The following is a 27587-nucleotide window of genomic DNA, read 5'->3' on the forward strand; positions in this document are numbered from 1 at the left end:
GAAAACAATTCTGCAGATCCGGAGATCCCAATAGTGTTGGGATGCCATGTGTACAGAATACAGACGTGTTTATTCACGATTGGTTACGTAGCCGGTTAAACACGTTTCCGTTTAACAGTAGATTCGGAGACAGCTAAAAGATTAGAAAGCTGCACCAACGTTGTTAATAGCAATCTTCCATTCTTTTCTTAGTTCTTTCACCAAGGGCGAACGGGCAGCGGCAGCTGTGGCCGCGGTGAAGAAAGATACAGAAATCCCAGGCGAATAGGCGATGGTGAATTAAGTAAAGTGGCATGGCAGAGAATTCTGAGAAAACTGATAGTAGAGACGAGGTTGAGATCGTTCTTAAAACCGTTGGTCCCGCCCGTCCCTCTCGCATCAAAGTCCCGTCTTCCATAAAAGTAAGCATTCACTCTCATCTTCTTAATTTATTCTGTCATTAGATTAGCAAATCATAATTTCAGATTGGTAGTGAATGAGGAATCTACTTTTATGTAAGATGGGTATTTAGGTTGAGTCCTGTGAATGTCACTACCTGATGCAATTTCCGTCTAATGATCTAATCCAACGTTTCAATTGTTGAATTTGGTCTCGCGAAAATTTTAAAGACTCGAAGCTAGACATTCCTGTAACTTCTAATTCATTAAAAAAAAAGTGGAGTACATGAGATATGTTTAACAGAACCAACCAGAAAACACCAAAATAACTACATATATAGAAGGAGATCTGTTACCATACAAGTCTCTGTGGACACCAGCTTTAGCTAAATCATCAGCCACTGAGTTTAACTCCCTAGGGATCTAGCTAATAACTACACTCATCGAAGCCGTATTATCTCCTGCTTCAGCCAAATGGTGAGCCAACCTCCACGCGCCACCATCTTTTCTCCTAGCCATTTTATAGTATTTGCTGAATCGCCTTCAGTGGCTAGGCAAATTATACCCAGAGCTCTTGCTATTCTAAGCCTTTGTTCAGTCATTAGACCCAATTGGGCCACTAAAGGTCCAACAAATGTTTCCATCTCTTTCTTGGATTACACTTCCAATCCCCCCATTCACCCAGATTACCTGTAGAACTTCCTTTGAAGCTTAACTTCTCCACCTCTTCCCGTGTGGTAAGGACCTGGAGGGAGATTGGTGTCAAAGGAGAGGAATACAGAAACTCAGATACATTCCTTTGCAAATCACTCACCGAAACTCCTTTGAAGTCCATAGAGTTCGTCACCCATAAGTTACACAAGTAAGTTAAATGAGAAAGCAAGTATTCAAAGGATCTGGATTTGTTTTCAAATATTCGATTATTTCTTTCTTCGCACACCCCCACATCACAACATGTACAATAGTACAGCAATAAGTTTTTCCTCTTCTTCCAAGGCCTCTACCCTGCCACTGTCAAAGAATGTACACCCTGTGCTTGGGAGGTACCCAGCTGTATCTCACAAGACTCATAAAAAATGCCAAATTTTCCTTGTTTCTGGATGGTGAAGAAGAAGGATGTGCTTAGTTGATTCACTGTCCCAAAGGCACAAAATGCACACATGAGGGAATTATGCCTCTGTTCTTCCTTTGAATGAGGTCACAAGTGTTAATTCTCGTCAAGCTCACTTCCCACACACACACACACACAAAAAAAAAAAAAAGAAATTGTGGAAGAAAAATGAGAACACCAAATCTGTTTGAAAGGGAACTTGGAGTCATCCTGCCCTGGAACAAAAGCCCTGAAAAAGGATTTGGTTGAGAACTTACCGGAAGGGTGTGAAATCCAAACACAAAGGTTAATGGCCCGAAGGAAGATATAAACCTTACGTTTGGAATTCTATCCCAACAGTTTAATTTATGGCCAAGGCTTTCACTAAATTTCATGGTCATCTACCAAATGCAATTCAACTTAACAAGACCATATGAGGTTGGTTACATCCTTTTCACCATTCCACTCTATGTAGGGCCATTTCCATGATTAAATCGTGATCTCTTATATCATTTTTTACAACCTCAACCCATGCTGTGTTTTTTTGCCTGTCCCTATCTCTTGATAAGATACCAAGTGAAAAATTATTTTTAGTGCTCATGTTTGTACAATACAAAGTAATCAAAGAAGGATTAAGGTAGGGGTGTACAATTGGTCAGTTCAGTTAGAACTAAGACCTAATCGACTATTCAGGTTAACCATTATCATCAACCGAACTAGATCTCAAAATTGATCTGAACCAAACCAAACTGAACTCTGTTTGGTTTGGTTTGGTTTTCAGTTGGGTTGGGCCTATTAATGAGTTGCCAAAGCAATGGAATACCAATTACCAAGGCAAAAGATAACTGTTCCTATACTAAAGCAGTCAGCTTTTCCTCTGTAGTGTTTACTCTTCAGTCTTCAACGTGAGTATGCAATAGCGTCGTTGTCTCCTCCACTTCCAATTTCCAACTTCCTAATTGATTAGATTTTCTTTTTGAGAACTTGAATGGGACACGACATGCACATAGGGTGGGGTGAGGTGGTGGGCTGGTGGGGATATGGGAATGGGGATTTAAAATTTAGTTGGGGGTATTTAGGGATTATGAACTTAGGTTTAAGATATAAATATAAATATTTATATAACATATTAGTATTTATATTATATTAATTCAGTTTTCGGTTTGGCTTGGTTGAAAATTTTGACCAAACCGAACTGAAACCAAAAACCGATATTTTAGGAAAATGTAAACCAACTTGACCAATATCCAAATTAACCGAACCCAACTATCTTATTCACTTCAGTTTAGTTTGGCTTTTGGTTAATCATCCAAATTTGAACACCCCTAGATTAAGGTGTAAATTGAGTAAATGGGGGGGGGGGGAGGGAATGCAAGGGCTCATTGGTCCATAGTCAGTATTGAGGATCGACAAATGCTGGATTTAGTCCTAGGACATTGGTTTCATTCTTCACCTACACTTTACCAACTAAGCTAACCAGCACATAATGATATCCCGCTTATAATCAATTTAGAGAATTAAGAGGTAACAGTCTTTAGGAGCTCCTTTATGGTGAATGATGTGGAGGTGATAGGGAATAGAAATAGAAGATCAACTATCTCATGCAAGGAAGATAAATGGTTGTGAATTGGAGATAGTGGCACTGTTATTTGCTTGTTTTAAGGATGTTGTTTTTCATAAATGGGATAAAAGGACAATTATGCTCCAAACATGTGGAGCTTTTGAATTATTCCACTCTGTTAGAGTTTACAGAACAAGGGTATTTTGGTCATTTGGGTGTATCTGTGTGAGAGTGAAAGGTCTGTTTTATTCAGGTCTAAGTTGTGTGTCCCATCACTTATGAGGGAAATATAGTCTTTCTTGTAACCAAACTTATTTTGAGATAAATACAAGTGGGTTGACTAGAGAGGACTGATTTTCCTCATTTGGCTGAACCCTTCTTCTCCTTCTTCTTCTTCTTCTTCTCTTCTTCTTTCTCTTCTTCTTCTTTACTTTAACCTAGAATCAAATAGGGATTTTACATGGTATTAGAGCGATAAAACCTAGTTCTCTTTTCCCTTTTTTTCTTCTTTCCTCATTATTTGTCTTCTTCCTGGGTTCACCGCCAACCATTTCAGCTTTCTTCGATTTTCTTCTAGCCTGAGTGGAAGCTCGACAAAAGGCCAAAAAGGAGTGGTCATTTTGTGGTTTTGGAGGTGAGTATGCCTCTAGTTACTGTGGTGGTGGTCGTTGAGGTGGTGTACTAGATGCCCTCTATTTTGTGATACGAAGAGGGTTGTTTGTGGACAGGTATTAACAGTTTTGTTTTTCACCCAAGTAGTGGATGTAAATGCCGTGTTTTAGTTCAAAATATTTTGTTGTGGTGGTGTGAAGTGATTAATATGCATATCAGCCTTGTTCTCCTTTGTTTTTACCTTGTATGTGTGCTGAAAGTAGGGCTTTTTGGCTGCTGAAGTTCATGACAGCAGTGGTGTGGTGGTGGTTGTATTGTGTTGAATGGTGTGTGGATGATTCTGAATAGTTGAAAGTAAAACCTTGTGTCACGTGGTGGTGTTCATACTGATTTCTGTGGTGGTGTTCATACTTCCTTGTGAGGTGAGCAGATTTAGTTGAAAATGTCGTCAACCGAAGATGGTAGTGACAACAAAACTGGGGTTATGATCTCTCTAGATTATTTGAATGTTCAAATAACATCCATTAAGCTGAATGGTGAGAACTATGTGCCTTGGGCCAAGTCGGTGGAGGTGTTCTTAAAGGCCAAGAAGAGGGTGAAGCATGTGAGAGAGGAAAAACCTTCCTCTGACTCTCTAGGGTTTAGTGATTGGGAGCAGGAGGATGCTCAAATTATGACATGGTTGTGGAATAGCATGGAGCCAAAAATCAGTATGAACTTTATGTTCCTAGATACAACTAAAGAGATTTGGGGTCATGTTAAGAAACTGTATTTCGGGCAAGACAATACAATTAGGGTGTATCAGTTGTACCAAGAGTACTTCAATCTGAAGCAAGGCAGCCAGAGCTTGGAAGAATACCATGCAAGTTTGAGGAATATTCGAAATGAGCTTAATGTGTATCATCCTCTAACACCGGATGTTCAGGTTAAGCAACAACAACGTGAGCAATTTGATGTCCGTGCACAAATACTGGGGGGTTTTGCCCTTCCCTCACTTGAAGAAGTGTTTGCCCGTCTTAGGAGGACATCTATTGAGTCTATAGAGTATTATTTTCTCTCAGACAGATCTGGTTTAGTGGTGGCTAGGGGTGGAGGCCGTGGAAATAGAGGTGGTGGTGGTGGCTGTGGACTTCCAAGAAACCGAGGTGGTCCCATGTTTAACCATGCTGGTGGCCGGAGTGGAGGTCGAGACTCAAGGGGAGGTCGTAGTAAAGGAAGAAGTAATGCTCATAGGAAGTGTACATACTGTGGATTAGAGGGGTACACTGTTAATTTTTGCTATAATTTACATGGTCCACCCAACACTTGGGCTAACCATGCTGTGACTAGGGGCAGTGGTACAGTTAGTGAAAATCAGCAAACTGATCAGACTCCCTCCACATCTACTGGTGCTTCTAGGAAGGAGATGGTGAGTGTACCTCGTGCAGTTTATAAGCAGTTCCTTCAGACATCTTCTTAGCAGAACACAACTACCCTTGCCCATTCAGGTATGACTTGCTTGGCTTCCAAACCTTCACACTGGATCATTGACTTCGGAGCCTCGGACCATATGTTTGGGAATCCAAATGTATTATCTTCTCTTTCTCAGTCCTCCACATCTCAAACAGTTACTCTTGCTAATGGTTCTACATCTCCCATTTGTGGTGTTGGTGATGTCGATCTCTCCTCCTTATCCTTATCATCTGTTTTATATGTTCCTAAGTTCCCTTTTAACCTTGTGTCTGTTAGTAGATTAACCAAGTCACTTAATTGTTCCATAACCTTTTATCCCTCTTCTTGTGTGTTTTAGGATCTCAAGACGGGGATGAAGATTGGTGGAGGGCATAAGGCAAGTGGATTGTATTACCTTGATGGTGGTGGCCCTCTAGTAGCCTTTCAGTTGTCTCTTACTCTTCTTCAATGGCACTGCAGACTTGGTCATCCTTCTCTCAAAACTTTGAAGTTGCTGGTTCCTTCTTTGAGTCATCTTTCATTGTTGGATTGTGAATCGTGTCAGCTTGGGAAACATCATAGAGTCTCTTTCAGTCAAAGAGTTGATAGTCGTGTTTTTAGTCATTTTTCTTTAGTTCATTTTGATGTTTGGGGTCCAATCAAAGTGATGTCACAAAATGGCTATAAGTATTTTGTAATTTTTGTTGATGACTTTTCAAGAATGACATGGATTTATCTTATGAAAGATCACAGTGAATCGTTCTCCATTTTTCAGACATTTTATGCTAAAATACGTACACAGTTTGGTGTTCATATTAAAATTCTTCGCTCTAGTAATGCAAAAGAGTACATTTCAACACCATTTCAGCAATACTTAGAGCATCATGGGATAATTCATCAAACCTCATGTTCCTAAACCCCACAACAGAATGGTGTAGTTGAATGCAAAAATCGACATATCCTTGAAACTGCTCGGTCTATGATGCTTAATATGAATGTGCCAAAGCGTTTTTGGAGTGATGTTGTCCTCACATCATGTTTTCTCATCAATTGGATGCCCATGTCCATCATTGGAAGTCAATCCCCCTTCTCCGTGTTGTTTCCCACCTTGTCCCTGTTTCCTCTTACCTCGAGAATCTTTGGGTGTGTTTGCTTTGTTCAAAATTTGGGTCCTGGTTTAGACAAGTTAGATGCACGAGCTATTAAGTGTATCTTCCTTGGATACTCCAGGACTCAGAAAGGGTATAAGTGCTATAACCTTAACTCCCATAAGTCATTTGTGTGCTCCGATGTCACCTTCTTTGAATCGGTTCCTTTTTTCTCGGACATTGTGGTTCCTTCTCCTTCCCCCGTAGTTCCTCTTCCTGTCATTGTTGAGGATCCTCTTCCCGTGGTTCCCATTCTAGTTGCAGTTCCCCTTGTAGTTCCTCTTCCCATGCCAGTTACTACTGAGAGGCCACCAATTAGACAAGTGTATACACACGGAAGCGCACCGGCCCCTCCTCCAATCCAGCTCTTGTCGACAAATCCTGTGGTTGTTTCTTCTCCCTCGGACCTTGATCTTCCTATTGCCTTGCGGAAAAGTAAACGCACTTGTACTTCTCATCCTATTTCCCACTATGTTTCCGTTGCTCACCTTTCAGCTTCTCATCGCAACTTTATATCATTGCTATCATCTGTTTCCATTCCCAAGACTGTCCAGGAAGCCCTTACTTCCCCAGGGTGGCGGCAAGCAATAGAAGAGGAATTATCTGCTCTACAACACAACCACATGTGGGAACTCACTGCTCTTCCTCTTGGTAAGCATGTTGTTGGGTGTAAGTGGGTCTACACAGTGAAGTATCTCCTAAATGGCAGTGTGGAACGATTGAAGGCCAGGTTAGTGGCCAAGGGCTATTCTCAGTTGTATGGTGTGGACTATATGGAGACATTTTCTCTTGTGGCTAAAATTGGTTCAGTTTGGGTGCTGATTTCCTTAGCTACTATGTATGATTGGCCTCTTTTGCAACTAGACATTAAAAATGCCTTTCTGCATGGTGATCTCATTGAGGAGATGTATATGGAGCAACCACCGGGTTTGTTTCTCAGGGGGAGGATGGTAAGGTTTGTAGACTCAAAAAGGCAATTTATGGATTGAAACAATCTCCACAAGCGTGGTTTGGCCGGTTTAGTGAAGTAGTGAAAAACTTTGGGATGAAATAGTGTCAGGTAGACAATTATGTGTTTAGTCATGACTCAAAAGATGGGAAAATCTTGCTAGTGGTGTATGTGGATGATGTTGTCACAACCGGGAGTGACAGTAAAGGGATTGACAGGTTGAAGAAATTTCTACAAGACCACTTCAATATGAAAATCTTGTTAGGTGCTAAACCAACAGAGACTCCTATGGAACTGAATGTTAAGTTGAGTGTTGATGCAGGTGAGGAGTTTGATGATCCTGGAAGATACAGGAGGTTGGTGGGAAAGTTGAATTATCTGACCATTACCCGTCCAGATATATTATTTGTTGTGAGTATGGTGAGTCGGTTTATGCAACATCCTCGGATTCCTCATTGGTAAGCAGTTCTAAGGATTGTTAGGTACTTGAAGGGTGCTCTAGGCCGTGGTTTGCTATATAAAAGTGGAGGGCCCCTTGAGATAGTAGGGTATACAGTTGCTGATTGGGCTGGTTCTGTATCATACAAGAGATCAGCTACAAGGTATTGTACCTTCCTTGGTGGCTATCTTGTAACTTGGAAGAGCAAGAAGCAAGCAGTGGTGGCAAGAAGTAGTGTAGAAGCTGAGTACAGAGCTATGGTTCATACCACATGTGAACTGGTATGGTTGAAGAACTTGCTACAAGAGATGGGGTTCTCAGTTGACAAACCCATGAGACTATACTGTGATAACCAAGCAGCTGTTCACATCTCTTCCAATCCAGTATTCTATGAGAGAACCAAGCATATTGAGGTTGATTGTCACTTTGTAAGAGAGAAAGTGATCAGTAAAGTGATAACCACATCTCATGTGAGTTCGGGAAATCAGTGGGCAGATCTCTTTACAAAGGGATTGTTTCGAGGCAGAGTAGATTATATTTGTGACAAGCTGGGACTATATGACATATACTCTCCAGCTTGAGGGGGAGTGTTAGAGTTCACAGTACAGGGGTATTTTGGTCATTTGGGTGTATCTGTGTGAGAGTGAAAGGTCTGTTTTATTCAGGTCTAAGTTGTGTGTTCCATCACTTATGAGGGGCAATATAGTCTTTCTTGTAACCAAACTTATTTTGAGATAAATACAAGTGGGTTGACTAGAGAGGACTGATTTTCCTCATTTGACCGAACCCTTCTTCTTCTCCTCCTTCTTCTTCTTCTCTTCTTCTTCTTCTTCTTCTTCTTCTTTCTCTTCTTTTTCTCTACTTTAACCTAGAATCAAATAGGGATTTTACACACTCCAACATTCAGTTCAGTCTTATGTTTCTCCTCTGCTCTGTAATATGGCCATTATGGTTCTCTATGATAGCTAGGGGTGCAACCGAACCGTGAGCATATTTTTGAAACTGGATTGTTCGTATCAGTTTCTTAAAAATTCAAATTGTAACTGAACCGAATCAATTGGTTAGCTGGCTGACCAGTTTGGGTTTTATTTTTGTGATATATATTCTATATGTATACTGGTTATTTTTATTAGCTGCAGTTTTTTTTTAATAAGTTAACCAACCGAACTGATTGGTTCAGTTAACTGGATTTTTCAGTTCAGATTTTCCAGTTTCTGCTCAGTTTTCCGATTTTTCATGAGCACCCCTATTAATAGCCATAGCTTTCAGGACTGAATTAATCAAGGTTTATGGTATCAGTAGTGTCTCATCATAATCAAGTCCCAGTTCTGTGTCATGTGAGCAATGCTCTGTTCTTTAAGCAACTATACATTGAACAGAGATTAGGCTTCTTGCTTCCCTTTAAGCAAAGACTCTGCCCTTAGGTTATATTAATTGTGTTATGCCACTCTGTCTTGTTCAATGCCATATTGTTTAAGACTTGTCCGAACAATATGTAGTCGTCTACATGAATCTTGTTTTGCCATTCCATCTAAGCCTTATCCCGTATGGGGTTGGCTACATTAATCCTCTTTCACCATTCAGTGTGTTCAGTATCATATCCATTGTTAAATTATGAGCACTTAGTTCTTTCTACTTTCTAGTCAATACTTTCTATAATTAAGAATAATAACATATGAGGGCCTGATAGGTAGATGAAAGAGATAAGAGGGGGAAGAAAGAAAGAGAGAATCAGCCATGTCATTGGCTAATCTATGCATCCATGTAAATCTTGCATTCATCTCCCTTGCCAGAGTTCTTATCTCCCTCATGTTTTGCTCCTTATCCAATGGAAGTTCTTTGTGAAGTTATTACACCTGTTCTTTGCACTTTATTACATGCATAGAAAATTTAAGTATCTTAGCATATGGTTAAATTGCGCACATAAATATCATGCAATTGCTTCAAGTAACTTTTTGGTGTGGGTAGAATCTTTCAGCTACTTTGGCTAAATTAGAACATGGAAAGTTCATGTTAAATGTGCACTGAAAATTTATTGGCTGTTGAAACAAATAAATTGAAATGTTTTCTGATGTTTTGTGCACCTCCTTAACTTGGAAACGAATCTAAATACCTTGTAGTTTACTTAGGCTGTTTTTGTTGAGAGATTCACTTATGGTTTTTCTTTTTTTATCTTTTCTTTTGAACATGTCTATAAGTGTTTTTAATGGCATAAATGCAATCCTAAAACCTTTTTAATTAACTAGCAATATTTTTGTAACTTGATTAAGGTATTTCCCTATAAACTTTATTGAATTTGTCTTGTGTAAAATGTTTAATGCAAAAGTACAGGATCCAATAAATAAGTTATCCACAACCATCTTTAGTTAGTTTTGTAGGACATTAAATTTTTCTGAGAACTGTCAAGAAACTTCTATCTAGTTCTTGTGTTTGATTAGATGATATTCACGATATTTAACATTGCAAAACCATGTTCATTTATACCATGATCAGGTCCAGGATTTAAGAAATTTGATTCCAAAAGATGGCCATTTACCGGTTGATCATTTGAAGCTTATTTTGCGTGGTGAGACATTGCATGACAAGAAAAATGGAGATGATGTGCAACTTCATCTTAAGGATGGAGGTTCTGTTCAATTCCATGATCTTACCAAATTTTTAGTCACTTAATTCCGTCTTCTGTGTTAGTTTCTATGCTTGTGAGATTGTTAACTATTATGTCAATACAAAGCTTCAAGGAATGTAAATTATGCATAAGTTGAAAACTTGAAATTACCGTTTAATGGTTAATGGAAGTCATACAATTAACAATACTTGTTAAGAGTCGGCTGTAGAGGGGTATTTTGGTCATTTTGTTTTATGTTAAGAGTGTGGTGTAATATTTATTATATCTTAGGTTAAGTGGTGCCTCACACTTAAGTTGGGGCACAACAATCTTTATGTTTTAATTAGAAACCCTATAAATAACAATTTGGCTGACTAGAGAAATCTATCTTTTGTCTTATGGTATTAATCTGTGTCAAAGGAAGTATGTTCTTGATCTGTTAGAGGAGACAGGATTGTTGGGTGACAAACCAGCTAAAACACCCATGGAACTAAATGTCAAGTTGAGTAGTGATGTAGGTGAGGAGTTTGAAGACCTTGGGAGGTACACAAGGTTAGTGGGTAAGTTGAACTACCTAACCATTACTCAGCCAAATATCTCATTTGCAGTTAGTGTGGTGAGTCGGTTTATGCAGAATGCTTGGATTCCACATTGGGATGCAGTTCTAAGGATTGTATGGCACTTGAAGGGAGCTACTCCAAGTCGTGGCTTGTTATATAAGAGTGGAGGAAGCCTTGATATAAAGGGATACATTATGTTGATTGGGCTAGTTCAATATCTGACAGGGGGTCCATACAAAGTATTGTACTTTTCTTGGGGGCAATTTGGTGACATGGAAGAGCAAAAAATAGATGGTGGTAGCAAGAAGTAACGCAGAAGCATATTGTGAACTAGTGTAGTTGAGGAACCTCTTACAAGAGATGGGGTATTCGATTGATACCTCTATGAAGCTATATTGTGACAACCAAGCTATAGTCCACATTTCTTGCAATCTAGTTTTCCATGAGAGAACAAAATATATAGAAGTTGATTGTCAAGACTGCTGGAACATACCAATAGAAGGCAATTAATCAGTTTTACAAGAGGAACAGAAGGCAATTAATCAGTTTTACAAGAGGAACAAAAGGTAGTTAATCAGTTTTACAAGAGGAGGCCACATCAGCACAACTAACCATCCACTTGTAACAACTGTAACTGTAATCTGAAGAGCTATACTCGAAGTAGCAAGGAGGAGAAGAGAACCACAAAACTGAAGAGAATGTCGAACTGTACTAGGCAGTCGACCAGTCTTTTATTTATAGATGAATATAGTACAAGGTACAAGAAATTACTGGGATGCCCCTGATTAGTGATGGGACACCCAGATGACTTAAATCACTAAACAGGATTAGGCCCATTAACACAGGCCCAGTTACAAGATAAGTTAAGCATAAGACTGGGCTAATAAGAACTCTTATCAGTCGAACATCACTCTAACATTCTAACAGTAACAATCAAGATTGTAAAACTATAAGTAGTAGAGCAGAAAAGGAATAAGGGAATGACTCTTTCAGCATTAAACTCTCTCTCTCTCTCTCTCTCTCTCTCTCTCTCTCTCTCTTTCCAAGAATTCAGGAGGTTGGCCCCTCAAAGAGCCCTGAGTTAGGCAAGTTCCTAACAATTTGGTATCAGAGCCAGCATGACCAACACAAGAAACATGTCAGTAGACAATCGAATGGATCAGATGGAGGTAGAGATCCATCGAATGTCTTCAGATCTCAAAGAAATGAAGGAAGGCTTCACTGCTCTCCTCCTTCGACTGGAGCAGGGGGCAACGAGCACTGATAGAGGAAGCCAAGAAGAGCGCAACAATGAAAACAACCGCAGAATAGGGGCGGCAACAAGAATAGCCAAAATCGACTTCCCCATCTTCTCAGGCGGCGACCCAACTCCCTAGATTCTCAGAGCTGAAAGGTATTTCGATTACCATGAAATACCGGGGTAAGATAGGGTAGCTCTGGCTTCTATGCATCTTGAAGGGGAAGCTATCCTCTGGTTTCAATGGTACAGAAGGGGGCACCCTCGTCAAACCTGGGCAGACTTCACAGACGCCATGACTGTCTGTTTTGGATCATCTGGGTTCGAAGATCTTGATGAAAATTTGGCAAAGCTGCGGAAGGTGGGATCAATAAAGGAATACCAGATGGAGTTCGAAAGGCTGGCCATTAGAGTCCAAGGGTGGATGGAGAAGGCGTTGGTGGGAAGCTTCGTCGGCGGCCTAAAAGAAGAACTGCGATTGGAAGTGAAAGCGATGTAGCCCACTTCGGTCATCAATGCGGCAACACTAGCAAGATTGTATGAGGACAAGTTCAGTCGAGCAAGAAAGGTGCAGTGACCATGGGGTCCAGAAGCAAGAAGGGAGCAAGAAAGGACGACAACACCAGACAAGGAGGAAGGAGTATTGGGCCTAGGCCCACTGGTTCCTTTCAAACGGCTGACTTGGGCAGAGATGCAAGCTCATAGTGGCAAAGGTCTCTGTTACAACTGCGAAGAGAAATTTGAGCCGGGCCATCGCTGCAGGAAACAACAAACGTTTCTCCTCCATATAGATGCTGAAGAGGAAGACGACATCACCGGTTGCAGAGAATCTAACCCAGGGTGGGAAATACAATCCAATGGCACGCCTGAAATATCCTTACAAGCCCTTACGGGACTTGCGTCCCCTTAAACAATGAGAGTTGCAGGGCTGATTCTAGGACGCCAAGTGTCTATCCTCATAGATAGTGGCAGCTCCCTTAACTTCATAACTCAAGTCTTGGTGGATAAAATGGGACTTCCGGTTCAACCAACAACGGCCTTTACGGTTCATGTGGCCAACGGTAACAACCTATCTTGCAATAGCATTTGCATGGGCCTACCACTAAAGATTCAGGGTCATCAGTTTGCGGTGGACCTATATCCTCTCCATCTCAGTGGAGCAGACGTTGTGCTAGGCATTCAATGGTTAAGACAGCTAGGACCCATGGTCTGTGACTGGGCCCGTCTCACCATGGACTTCACATCAGGAAACTCTACAGTCCATCTACAAGGGTAAACATGCAAGGGCCCAAGGCCCATCAGTCTTGCAACACTGACAAAGCAAAGAGGAGATCCAGATCAGCCCATATTCATGCACATGGACTCAAAATTTCCTACTTAGATCTGCAATCAAATTTTCCTACATTAGACCTTGAGGGCAAGGTCGCTCTAAAGGAAGGGGGGATTGTCAAGACTGCTGGAACAGACCAACAGAAGGCAGTTAATCAGTTTTACAAGAGGAACAAAAGGCAGTTAATCAGTTTTACAAGAGGAGGCCACATCAGCACAACTAACCATCCACTTGTAACAACTGCCATCCACTTGTAACAACTGTAACAATCAAGATTGTGAAACTATAAGTAGTAGATCAGAAAAGGAATAAGGGAATGACTCTTTCAGCATTAAACTCTCTCTCTTTCTCTCTCTCTCTCTCTCTCTCTCTCCTTCCAAGAATTCAGGAGGTTGGCCCCTCGAAGAGCCCTGAGTTAGGCAGGTTCCTAACATTGATTGTCACTTTGTGAGAGAGAAGGTGCTCGGTGGAGTGATAAGTACTACATATTTAAATACAAGAAGTCAATGGGCAGGCTTGTTCACCCAAGGGTTGAGTCGAGGAATAGTGGATTACATATGTAACAACTAACAAGCTGGGACTATATAACATATGCTCACTAGCTTGAGGGGGAGTGTTAGAGTCAGCTTTAGAGGGTTAATTTGGTCATTTTGTAGGGAAGTCTATCTTCTCTAGTTCGAACCAACCTTTCACTTCTACTTCTTCTCTTCCATCTATTCGTTCTCTCTTCTCTCTTTTTCTCTGTTATTCTGGAACTAAAACCAGCACAGATCTGAGTTTTTATCTTATTCTTCAAAAAAGCCAGTACAGATCTGAATTTTATCAATACTTATGGAAGCTTTGATAAGCCATGCAGTTAACTGCTTGCAGAACTAATAAGATCTAACAAAGAACTCTATGCTAAAATGGATTTTTGTTTTTTAAATTTGTATTTCATTAATCGTTAAGAAGAGAACTTCTCAAATATATGCTTGGAAGAAATACAAAGTCTTACTATCTCACTACCAATATGCATTATTTGAAGTTTCAGACGATGCCAAATTGAGTACTTTGCTTGCTAGTGACCCTGAGAAGAAAGTCATTCTCTAAAAAGGTAGTGCCTTACTGACACAGGCATTTCTTGAATCGTAAGGTGCCATGTGATAAGCATTTGGGTCATTTTGATTAACTTTTCAGGTCACTTCCCATAGTAAATGTGGGATTTGATGACCTCCTGAGGTGTGTATTCTTGTTGATCATTTTCTCTTTTGTGGTTATATGAATCTACTTCACGTTTGACTTGTTGGTATAGTGTCACAAACTGGCTTCATTGATAAATTGTCCCTAGAGATATGAACTCTATTATGGATGTTCGTGATAGAATTAGGACACGGAAGGACCTTTTCATATAGCTACAGATCTATGCCTATCTGGTTTTATTGAAGGCTATCATTTGCATGTCTTTGTAGGTTGTGCACACCTGCCATACAGCATGGAACTAGGGCACTTAGTAATGTGGACTAGATGGTCTTTTTATAAAGAAACGTCACACTACTGGTGCATGCAAAGGCAGATCAAAGCAATGACAAGAGAAACAGGAATTAGACTTTTTAATGGGTTCACAGATCAGTAAACAGGTTTGCTGATTCCTTTGAAAAGAATGGGGTTTATAGAAATTGGCTTTTTCTTTCGGGGGAGGGGGGTGGTTTCCAATGTTGTACAGATAAGGAAGGGATAAATACAATTATGCCTTTTTGTAAAGAGGAATTAAAATTGGGTTCTTCACAGCCACTAATCCGGGCTGTTCTGGGCAGCTGTACATATTTAATACTAATTTCAATTAATGGAATTTTAGTTATCAATGACAAAAAGATGGTCCTTGTATAATTAATAGTATTTTATGCATGTAAGATGAGTTTGTGCAATTTGCATCAGATGCCTAAGTAGGCAGGATACAAACAACGCATCACCTCTGCATTAACTTGGTTGCACTAGTGCTAAGTTAGATAGGTTTTAATTCCCACTCAATTATTGATTTTCTACCATTTCCAATTTGACAATTTGCAGAGCATGGTCCATGCTACAAGAGATTTTGTTTCATCTGTTTGTTTGAGTTTTCAATTTATTGACTTTTGTTACATTACCAGATTCCCTGATAGTAGCTGTGAAACCAAAATCTCCTGTTCAATGGAATGATGGGTTTGATGACGATGACGACGATGATGATCTGGTTAGTAACTCAACAACTTTGTACTTTCATTGAACTAATTACACATACCAGTTTAAATGTTTTAATAAATATCTCCCTCTTATATTTTGTGAATTTTCAGAAGTTTCAGATTCCAGAATCATCAAGTTGGTGGAAGAAGAGGCTTTTCTCTTTTCTTCATGACAAATTGAAGTTACCTCGTGAGTATTCACTTAAAATATGGTTTTTGTACTTGAATGTGCTTACCAGATTGCATAACCTTTTCTTTTCACTGATATTTATAGGTATCCTGTTGATGGCAATTTTCTCAATGAGTCAAAAGGCGTGGGTCTTCATCATTCTATGGTTTATTTTGGCACCTATTGCGTATAGATTAGACATAGGACCCCTATATGTGAGTCTATGTATCTTCTCAAAATTTTTCTTTGTTAATAACATGATAAATTTCCTAGTAAATGTTTCTATTTGATACCTAGTTTAGGGTCTTTTGATAGGTTTAAATCCTAATTCTGGACTTCCTTATACATAAACGAGATGAAATCATAGGCATGAAAAATTGCATTATCAAAAACCAATTCTGTTTGCAGAAACTTACTTTTAAGTTTACCATATACCTTCAAAGGATTTCTTTTATATGTTTAAAAATACCTCACTTGACAAAGTACTGATGGTTAACCAACTTGTCAGCTTGGTGATAATATTACTGTAGAAATACAGTAGATCAACACTTAATGGTGGTCCCCACAATGTTTTAATTGTTTTTATCTATGCTATAACTTTGTTATTTACTGTTATGTAGTGTTTTGTTCTCTGCTATAGGTGGCAGGGGCATTTCTGTCATTGTACTCATTTTTATTCTTTCTCATATAAATAGCATTGAGTGGGGTGGCATGACTATTCTATTCTGCTCCTTTTTTTTTTATCTTTTTCTTTGTATTCTCTCTTCTCTCTATATTCTGCACTTTTCTTCTCTTTTCTGTCTTCTTTTCAGTGCTGAAATCTAACCTAAACTAGGTTCGGCCATCACTAGGGGTGCTCATGGTTCGGTTAACCGAACTGTGGGCTTATTTTTTAAACTGAACTGGTCCTACTAGCTTCTGGAAAACCGGTAACCAAAACTGAACCAAAGCCGATCAGTTAACTGGTTGACCGGTTTGGTTCGTCGGTTTTTCAGTTTTTTTATATTTATGATATATTATAAAAAATATATAAATATATAATAAAAAAATAAATATATAACATTATATTTTAAATAATAAATAATATATTATATATTATAAATATATATTTATATATAATGCATATTTATTAATTTATAATATATAGAAAATATAAAATATATATTCTTGGCTATAAATCTGATTGAAAAATGAGGAAGAAGAGAAGGGAAGAAGAGAGGAGAAGAAGGAAGAAAGGAAGAAGAAAAGGTTTGGAGCAATGGAACAGTACTGGCGGCGCTAGCTTCTATTATATTATATAGGGCGATAGAAATAAGAAGGGCAAAGACACCTATGACCCTGCTGTAAGTGAAGTACAATAACCGAAAATAAAAAAAAAGGCTTTAACTAGCCAAATAGATCCCTAACATAAATAACTAAATTATTTCAACACTCCCCCTCAAGTTGGAGCATAGATATCAATCATGCCCAACTTGTCACACAAATCATTGTGCCGCACATGATGAAGACCTTTGGTGAAGATATCTGCAAGTTGTTCTTTTGAGTTGACATATGGAGCACAAGCTTCTCCATTTACAAGTTTCTCTAACAAAATGCTTGTCCACTTCAATGTGTTTCGTCCTATCATGCAGGACTGGATTAGCAGCTTTATTGTCACAGTAGAGTGACATATGGTTGCTCACTGCAAAACCTAATTCACCTAACAGATTTCTTATCAACATGATTTCAGCAACCCCATGAGACACCGCTCTATATTCTGCTTCAGCACTAGATCTAGCCACCACACTTTGTTTTTTACTTCTCCATGTGACCAGGTTTCCTCCTACAAAGGTACAATACCCATTGGTAGACTTTCGGTCATCAACTACCCCTGCCCAATCAACATCAGTATATAATTCCATTTTTAAGTGTCTATGTTTCTGGAAGAACAAACCAGCTTCTGGAAACTTCTTGAGGCATCTAAGGATCCTCTCTACAGCTTCAAAGTGAGTTGTCCTAAGATTGTGCATGAACTGACTAAGGACACCCATTGCATAAGCAATATCAGGCCTGGTCATAAACAAATACAAGAGTCTCCCTACAAGTCTCTGGAACTTCTTCACATCTTTCAAAAACTCTCCCTGCTGTCTCCCAGCTGATGATTAGATTCAATTGGTGAGTCAATTGGTTTTACCCCTAACTTGTTTGTATCTTCTAGTAGATCTAGTACATATTTCCGTTGGGAAATAAAGATGCCCTTGTGAGAGCGGGCAACTTCAATTCCAAGGAAATAACGTAAGGGGCCTAGATCTTTCACCTCAAATTGAGTGGCTAAGAATTTTTTTAGTCTTTGTATTTCAGCCTCCCAATCTCTTATGATCACTATGTCATCCATATACACAATTAGAGCTACAATTTTCCCTTCACCTTTTTTCACAAATAGAGTGTGATCTGACTGGCATTGTTTGAACCCCATATGTTGAACTGCTAAGTGGAACTTACTAAACCAGGTCCGAGGTGATTGTTTCAACCCATATAAAGATTTTTTTAACCTGCACACTTTTTGTTCATTGCCTTTGGCACAAAAACTGGAGGTTGGGTCATGTACACTTCCTCTTCCAAGTCACCATTCAAGAATGCATTTTTGATGTCCAATTGGTGTAGTTCCCAGTCAAGATTTGCTGCCAATGAAAGAAGAATCCTGATAGAGTTCATCTTGGCTACTGGACCAAAAGTCTCTGCATAGTCCACTCCATATAGCCTTGTACCTTTCAACAGTTCCATTAGCCTTGTGTTTCACTGTGAACACCCACTTGCAACCCACTGGTCAGGAAGATCCACCAACTCCCAAGTGTCATTTTTTGTGTAATGCATCAATTTCTTCCTACATTGCATCTGTCCATTCAGGTTTGGATAAAGCTTCTGCCACATTCTAAGGAATGGGGACACTGTCCACAGAAGAGAGGAATGCACGGAATAAAGGTGAAATGTGATCATAGGACAAACAATTGGAGATATGATGATTAGTGGTACAAGATCTAACACCTTTTCTCTTAGCAATAGGAACATCAAGATCATTAATGACAGGGGAATCAACATTGAAAGGAACAAGCATATCAATAGGAGCAAGTGTACCTGGCTGATGAGAAGGATCTGCCTCTGGCGAATCTGACGATGTTGGTTGCATAGTGTTAAGTTCCATGGCTCTTGAACTTTGCTGGCATTTATGGCAGCAATGAAAGACACGGAATGGAGGAGGATCAGGTAGATGAGGTAGTTGAGTTTGAGTTGCCTATTTCTCCTCAACCCTACTCTCCCCCTGAGGAGAAACCGAGAAGAAAGGTTGATTCTCAAAGAAGGATACATCGATGGAGACATAGTACTTGTGAGAGGTAGGATCATAGCAACGATACCCCTTTTGAGATGAAGGGTAACCAAGGAAAACACAAGGTAGGGGACAAGTTATGGACAAAGCAAAGACACCCAAAAACACGCATCGGAATAGTGGACAACGGAGCTATAGGAAACAAAAGCTAATGTGGGGCCTTATACTCTAGTAACCGAGATGGCATACTGTTGATGATGTATGTAGCACACAAAACTGCATCCATCCGAAAACGTTTCGGCACATTCATACGAATTAATAAGCCACGAGCTACTTCGAGAAGGTGGCGGTTCTTTCGTTCAGCAACACCGTTTTGTTGGGGTGTCTTGGCACAAGAGCTTTGTTGAAGTGACCCACTCGAAGCAAAAAACCCCGTGAGATCACTATGGAAGTATTCCTTCGCATTGTTCGAATGGAAGATATGGATTTTAGTTTGGAACTGAGTGAACACCATGCGTTGAAAGTCTTTCACAATTTATGGTACTTCATCTCTAGATCACATAGGATAAACCCAAGTGTATCTAGAGTAATCATCAATCAAGGTAATGAAGTACTTATATCTAGCCTCAGTAGGTAGAGTAACAGGGCCCCAAACATCAGAATAAACAATATGAAATGGAAATTCAGATCTTTTATTTCTCAAAGGAAAAGAACTTCTACAATGTTTACTCAATTGACATGTCTGACACTGTAACTGACTCACTGACAAGGACTCAAACAACTTTGGGAACATAACTTTTAATGATTCAAAAGAAAGATGACCAAGACGATTGTGCCATAAATAGGCTTGACTCTCACTGGACGAACTCATGGACTTTGTAGCCACAAGACTAGCTTTATTCTCCAACATGTAGAGACCATCCACCATGCTTCCTCTACCAATCGTCTTCCTCGAGGCCAAATCCTGAAACACACATGAAGACGAAAAGAAAGTGACTGAACAGTTCAAGGAGTGAGTAATACTATTAATGGACAACAAATTTATAGGTAATTTCGGAACATGCAGTACATTAGAAAGGGTAAGGCCGAGTGGGAGAGGTATGGTGCCTTGGCCAGCTATGGTAGAGAAAGAACCATCAGCTAGTCTCACCTTATCTCTCCTAGAGAGAAGGTTATATGTCTGAAATAAATTTGACTTACCAGTCATGTGGTTTGAGGCTCCGGAGTTAATAACCCAAGGAGAATCAGTAGTATGAGATGACATATGAAAGGCAGTGACAGTGTTACTTGATGTAGACGCAAAAGAGGTAGAGGGAGTAGGACCAGAATCCATTTGGCGGAGAGTCCTACCATACAATTCCAAATGGTCACGAAAGGAGTTGATAATTTCTTCCTTAGGGTCAGAACTGAGATGCCTCTCCTGAGTTACCAATGGACTAGTCTCTTGAGATGCCATATTAGCTGAGTTATACTTTTTCTGATTCTGCTGACTTGGTTTCTTGCCCTGATCAGGTGTTGACTTCTTACCCAAATCCTATGCCCATTTAGGTTTTCCATGGAGATCCCAACATGTATCTCTGGTGTGTTTTGTCTTCTGCCAGTGAGTGCACCAAAGTTTACTCTTATCATCTGTTCTCTTCTGAGAGTCACCTTTCTTAAAAGCACCTCCGACATTTGTATCTGAATTTCCCTGGACAGCTAGGGCAACTGACTCCCCCTCTGCACAATTCATCACACTTCTTCTAGTCTCTTCTGACTGCACTAAAGTATACACCTTCTGAACTGATGGCAAGTCTTTACTACCCAAGATCTGCACCCTTATAGACTCATATGAAGGATTCAGCCCTAGGAGGAAGGCAAAGACCCGTTGTTGAGATACAAGTGACTTATATGCCTTTGCATCTTCATCACACTTCCAATTCACATTCTGGTAGTGATCAAGTTCTTTCCATATCGATGTCAAATCAGAATAGTACATCGAGAGACTCCTCTCCCCCTGCTTGCAAGTAGAGGATTCAGCTTGCAGTTGGTATATCTTGGCATAGTGTCTTTGCTCTGAATAGGTGGACTTTGCTTGTTCCCATATCTCACAAGCAGTTTCAGCTCACATAAATGTCTTTCCTTACTTGTGGCAGCATGAAAACCAAGAGCCATGACATCACCATACTATTCTCTTGGTTCCACTTATCATATTCAGCACTTCCGTTCTTCGGTTCCTTCACTCTCCCATTGATGTACCCTATTTTCCCCCTAGCAGTGATGTAGAGTTTTATTCCCCTAGACCACTCAAGGTAGTTTAGACCATCAAAGGGAATAACAGCCATGGGGAAATTCATATCCATTCCCCCACTCACTCCATTGTGGCTCCCTGAAATCTCTAAAGTAGCAGAATTCTTAGACGACATGGTAAACACAGAGTTTTTTTTTATCTAAACTCTCAACTTAGGATTCCTCCTTATATCAACAAAAAACTCCAAACACAACAATTCAGTTCTGGACTTAAATTGGAAAACAACAACAATTTCCAAAGAAGAACTATGGCGAGACTGATTTTCAGATCTGCATGAAGAACAGTCCCAGCCTACTGGTTTTCTAGTAAGTTCCACAGCATTAATCAATAAGAGAGATCCTAACACACATGAAATCAGACTAACGAGCAGAGAAAACAGGTCATCTGTGACCTACAGTCACCTTTTCATAGGTACAGGGTCACACGATCCAACAAATAAAAGAGGTATAACCCTCACAAAAGTCTACCGACATTCAGTGGTTTGGATTCATTTGTTCTCCACTTGGTACACGACCAAGGAAAGAAATAAAAGAAAAAAAAAAGCTTTAGGGTTGTACCAGTTGCAGATCTGATTTGATCAGCCCAGATTCAGCAACTTGAAGAGAAAACTTGATCGCCCAGATTCAACAGCCTTGCTCTGATACCATCTTGGCAATAAATCCAATTGAAAAATGAGGAAGAAGAGAAGAGAAGGGAAGAAGAGAGAAGAGAAGAAGGAAGAAAGGAAGAAGAAAAGGTTTGGAGCAATGGAACAGTACTGGCGGCGCCAGCTTCTATTATATTATATAGGGCAACAAAAATAAGAAGGGAAAAGACACCTGTGCCCCTGCTGTAAGTGAAGTACGATAACAGAAAATAAAAAAAAGGCTTTAACTAACCAAACAGACCCTAACATAAATAACTAAATTATTTCAACATATATAATATACATAAATATATATAAAATATATAGAAATATATGTATACCGGTTGGTTCGGTTAACCGCTGGTTTTCTATATGGGTTAACCAAAATCGAACCGGTACCTTTGGTTTTTTAAAATACTGAACTGAAACCGAACCGACCGGTTTGGTTAACTGGATTTTTGGTTCTGTTTCGGTCAGTTTTTCGGTTTTTCGGTTTTTCTTGCTCACCCCTAGCCATCACTCTTGCTGTTAACTATTATACTTCACTCTTCTTTCTCTAGTGGATGGAAAGTCGGTCAACCACCTGCATTTTGTGTGTGTTAATCTCTCCTTTCCTGATGTGCCTTGGGTTTAGCCTAATATCCTCTTATAGCTCCTGTCTGGAGTAGAAAAAGTTGTACTAAGCAGGTTTTATTTGTAAGATTTGTCCATTTTGTGAGTTGGAATACTTCTTGCTTTCTATGGCAGTCATGACTGGCTTTGATGTATTAGTTAAAAAATACAGAAAGAAAAAGGCATTTTGTAGAATTGGTAGGAAGATTATCTTGAGGACATTTTGGGGAATAAAATTGTTGCACATATGAAGCTGATAATAGTAACATAAACCCATAGGTAGCCCAATACATTGTCATTTGCATTTTATAGTACTTAAATCATAGAGGCCCATTCAATCCTTAAATACTGTCACATCATGCAAGAAGAGTAATTTGTAAAAGTGGAATTAATTAGTTATTATTTGTGGTATTTTATACAGATACTTGGCACGGGATTTTCTTTTATTTTCCTAAATCTTGGACAGCGGCAACATGGAGAACTCAGGTATAAATTTTGATTTTGGACCTTGTAGTCACATATTTTTTTTTTTAAGTTTAGAGTCTTTAGACATGGGTTCATAGGCTCTTGACGGAGCAGTGAATATCACCTTGTTCATAAAGCTACCAACATGTTTGCAACACCACACTTCAATTTGCTCATTTTGTTAGAATTTCATGTCAACATGTCACTAGATATTCTTACCTGTCAAAATAAAAAAGGTCATCTCCATTTCAGTTTAATGCAAAATAAGGTCATCTCCATTTTTTTGATGAAGATAGGTAGAAAAGGAGGTAGTGATATTCAAAATAAGTTCTTCTCCATTTTTTTTTATGTCAAAAGATGATCCAGGGCATTCAACCGGGGACTACAGCAGTTGACAGTAGAGTCTAGATTTGGGAAAAGTCTCCATTTTTTTTGTAACATGATCCAGGGCATCTCCATTTTAATGCAAAATGGATATGGATAGAAAAGGAGGTACTGATATTCAAAATGAGTTCATCTCCATTTTTTTATGTTAAAATATGGTCCAGGGAATTCAGTTGGGGACTACAGCAGTTGACAGTAGAGTCTGGATTTGGGAAAAGTCTGTTGAATACATCCTCTCCAAGGTAGCTTTTTATAGGTTTTTATCCCATCAGCAGCAGGTGGCTGATTTCCCTTGGTCAAAAAATCTGGAGTAAATACATCCCATCCAAGATAGCCTTTCTGATCTGGACTGCTACCCTTGGGAAATACTTAACCACTGATAAACTGATCAAAAGGGGTATGGATTGGATTGAAAATACCTGCAGTCTGTGGCTCTGAGGTTGAATCTTCAGATCACTTCTTCATCCATTTCAGTTTCACATGTCAGCTTTGGTCCTTGGCTTTCTCCTGCTTCAGCCTGTAATCTTGTCATCCCAGTTCCTTAATTCAGTTTTTTCAAGGGTGGAGACTTCAGGGGCTAAGCAGAAAAGGGAACATTCTTTGGTGTATTATCCATGATGTACATCTGGGTGGTTTGTAAAGAAAGGAGCCAAAGAATTTTTGAGAACAGGCAAAACAATATGGATGTGGTGAGCAAGAATTTCAAAGGAACTTTACACCCATGGCGGCTTTCTATCCAGAAACAGTTTATTGGAGTCCATTCTCAGATTTTTTTTTTTTTTTTGATGCGGAGACTCTAAACATTTTGTCTTCTTTTTGTATAGCCCTATGTAGTCACTCAATGTACTCGGGTGGATGTATCCTTTCTTAGTTCAAATTAAGAATATATTTAAACTAAGTTTCAATTTTGATTAATATTTCATAGAGCTTCCGGGAGATGGTGTCGGATTTTTAGCCTCAGAGAGAACTAATTTGAGCATATACTAATATGCTTGTGAAGAACTTCTCCTGTAGCCAAAGCTCCATATAATGAAAAGAAGCTTTCTTATTATTTTATTTCTGACAGGATGTTGTTCTGTGATTGATTTTGTAGGCATCTGAAAATAAGAACATGGTCATAAGTTTGTAACTTTAGAGTTCCTTATGCATATGCCTCTCTAGTTTCCCCTTCAATAAAATTTCCAAACAACCTAAATGTTCCTATTTTTTATTAAACTTAAATGGTTCTTGAATTTAAAAATAAGGGGTATTTCTTTCTATCCGGCATTGCTCACCAGAAGTATTTCAGCCACCTCCTAGAGGTAGAATATAAAGATTGTAATGCTTCAATATTTTTCCCTTAAGAAATACTACAAGATTTATTAATTGTACTTTAAATTGTTCTTGTAATGATGGAGTTATCCTTGTTATGTACATTAACCTAGGCTGCAGAAGTCAAGCTAAAAAGTATAAATTTTTAGCTTGATTTTTTGCATTATTATTATATAAACAAACCAAATGGGGTGGGGATACCTGTCCAGTCAGAAATAGAAGCTAAGGTTTTCTAGTTGTTAACTTGTAATCAGACCAAGTCAAATTCTTGCTATATGAATATGCCATGATTCAAGGTAAAGAAATAATATACAATTACACATATTTGGGTATTTACTTCTGGATTTACAAGCTGGATCTTGTTAGGACTAGCTTAACACATGAAACAAGTTACAGAACTGTAGTCCTTGGATGATATCATGATCTCTGTTTAACACATATTCTCTGTTCTATTCATTTCATTCCCTGTAAAATATTATGCATCATGTCTGACCACATGCTTTCCCATTGGCAAACTATTATCATTGTTGTTCTTTGTAGCTTCCATGAAAAATAGGCTATACTTTGTTGGAGAAATTGTGCTTAATGTAAAAGATACAAATGATATTAGAATTGGGAAAATGTTAGATGATTACTCAACCCATCTTGTAATTTGCTGGTTATTTTCTTGCTTGTGCTTGTTTCTCACTTATTTTCTGGTCTTATCAAAGTCAACATTGATTACCTTACTGGAAGACTTGTAACCAATCAACTGGTATCATAAAGGTGGTAAACAATCAGGTCGTGTTTATCAAAATTCCTGGTGGGGTTGATTGGACAAAGCTCTTCCATTATCATGTCCTTCTGACAGTATAGTTTTTCTTTGTCAAAAAATGGGTATTCCATTTTTTTCTTTCACCTTGTTTGTGATCCCAAGAACCATTCATCAGTTAATGTAATTTTTATCTGCAGTGCATATTCCATCTTCAACGAAGACTTCAGAGAGCTTCCAGGGACACTTAATGCAGATCGTCTTGACAGAGACATACGGACAGGTCAGCTATAAGCCTCCTACATTGTTGCTTGCCATCATCCAAGTTCCTTTAGAACCCTGTATCTATCCAAAAGTAGAATAAAATGGTAGTTGAACGATGTTTGCAATGATGTAGTATGATGCTCCAAAAGGAATATATTTTCTCAACTGGTATTTCTTTGTTCAACGCCATAATTTTATCCAAATGTTGCATACTGAAAATGTACTGAAGATTGGTGGAAAAGATTGACTAATGCACCAGAAAAATCATGCTCATGATATGATGGTCTCCCCAGCTGAAAACCTTGGCCTTGGTTTATGTTTTAGCATGAACAGTTATTTATTTTTTTCTAGGGTTTTGGAAAACAATGATTTTGGGATAAAAGGGCAAGAGGGGCAGTATCCATTGAGAAATCCAACTTGGTTATGCTTTCTTGTATATGGTCGCTGATGATAATAAAGAGACAGTTGCAATAAATGGAACAAAATAACATCCAATCAAATTCTGCTTCATACCCCCCATATTTAATAAACAGGCAAGTCAAGAAGGTAACTATCAGTTTCTGCTTGTGGGATATTGATTGACTCGCCATTCCAGCTCAACTGTTCAAGTCCGGGTAGATATTTTATCTACCAATGCCAGAGAACTGTGATATCCAGTCTTCAGTTTACAGCCACTTCCATATTAAATCATCTTCCTTAAGGCTATGTTTGGTTTGATATAAGAAACAGAAAGTTAAGGGAAAGTTCTCAAGGCTCAGTTTAGAAAGAGTAAAAATACAAATATGTACAGTACAATTACATACAAAATAATGCAAAATACATGGTTTTGCACTCTCAAATTTGTATTTTCCTGAGGTGTTTCACAAAATTTGACAAAAATCTTTCCCCTTGCCTTCTCTTACTCTCTTATTTTCTATCAAACCAAAACAGAGCCTAAAGGGATCTCAGCTTGAATTAATGATGGGATGAATCAACTCAGAGTGGCTTGTGATTGTTGGGTTAGATGATCTAGACCATCTTTGTGAGTTAATGGGTAGGTCCATGGGAGGACCAAATCCTATTTCCTCTCTGCCCTGTGTCCACCAACTTTTTACTGGATAATATGATGGATTTGTGTGGCAAGTGACATGATTGGACTTGTTTATTGCAACCTTACATGCCATGTGTAGCTTGTGTTATCTAATCCACCATAAATATATATGTTTCTTTTGGATTTATTGGTGATGATGGCTTGCTGTCACGGTTGACCTCGTCAGATGTCACGAGCATTTTTATATTATTCAAGTCAATACACAGGGCCACAATTATGAGTTTTGGCTTTTCTCCCAAACCAGACTTGACCAGTAGCTAGAGCTTTAAAACTTAAACTGGGTTAGGTGATTAGCTCAGCTGAATCCTAGAAAAAATGGGTGGTGTGCTTGTTTGCTTGCAAGGAAATCAATCTGAGTTGGATTCACATTTGCTGGGTTGGCTAATTGAGTGAGTTCATCGGTTCAAGTTCAAACAAATGCTTGTTTTGTCCCCCACCTTGAAACCCAAAAGTAATAAAATAAATAAGCCCCACATATGGCCAATAGGGTCAATTCTATTGAAAGTGTCCAAGTCTTCTTAAAAAATCAAAATCTAATTTATTAATGTGTTTTTTCCTTGAAAATAGTACCCATCTCTCTTTAATATTCGAGCTTGGGATACAGCGTTTGTGGTGTGGCATTCTTTCAATTTCAGCCCATCGTTGAAGGCACGTAATATGTGCCACGTGGCAACTACAGGATCCTTCTAGGTTCTATTCATAAGTGTTTTATCTTTCTCATGCTTATCTACTTTCAATACTTTGAATTCTTATAAATCCAAATATAAGTACAATTGAAAATAGTA

General features: G+C 38.9%; 1 protein-coding gene across 3 annotated transcripts; it reads left to right on the forward strand.

The window, feature by feature from the left end:
* LOC148848487 (ubiquitin family protein) lies at positions 1–26423 on the forward strand. Of its 3 annotated transcripts, XM_088950621.1 has the most exons (8): positions 126–401; positions 10101–10233; positions 15466–15548; positions 15649–15727; positions 15812–15921; positions 22959–23023; positions 25649–25730; positions 26282–26423. In XM_088950621.1, the coding sequence occupies exons 1-8, from the start codon at positions 294–296 to the stop codon at positions 26288–26290; spliced, it is 669 nt and encodes a 222-aa protein (XP_088806747.1). In that variant the 5' UTR covers positions 126–293; the 3' UTR covers positions 26291–26423. The 3 variants fall into 3 exon arrangements, with proteins under 3 accessions (XP_088806745.1, XP_088806747.1, XP_088806748.1); XM_088950619.1 differs by lacking the exon at positions 26282–26423 and having other exon boundaries at positions 1–401; positions 25649–25988; XM_088950622.1 differs by lacking the exon at positions 26282–26423 and having other exon boundaries at positions 10101–10173; positions 25649–25988.
* The last annotated feature ends 1164 nt before the right edge of the window (positions 26424–27587 follow it).

The sequence above is a fragment of the Nelumbo lutea genome, chromosome 6, assembly GCF_056320005.1.
Source record: "Nelumbo lutea isolate HS-2025 chromosome 6, American lotus-T2T, whole genome shotgun sequence".
Taxonomy (NCBI): domain Eukaryota; kingdom Viridiplantae; phylum Streptophyta; class Magnoliopsida; order Proteales; family Nelumbonaceae; genus Nelumbo; species Nelumbo lutea.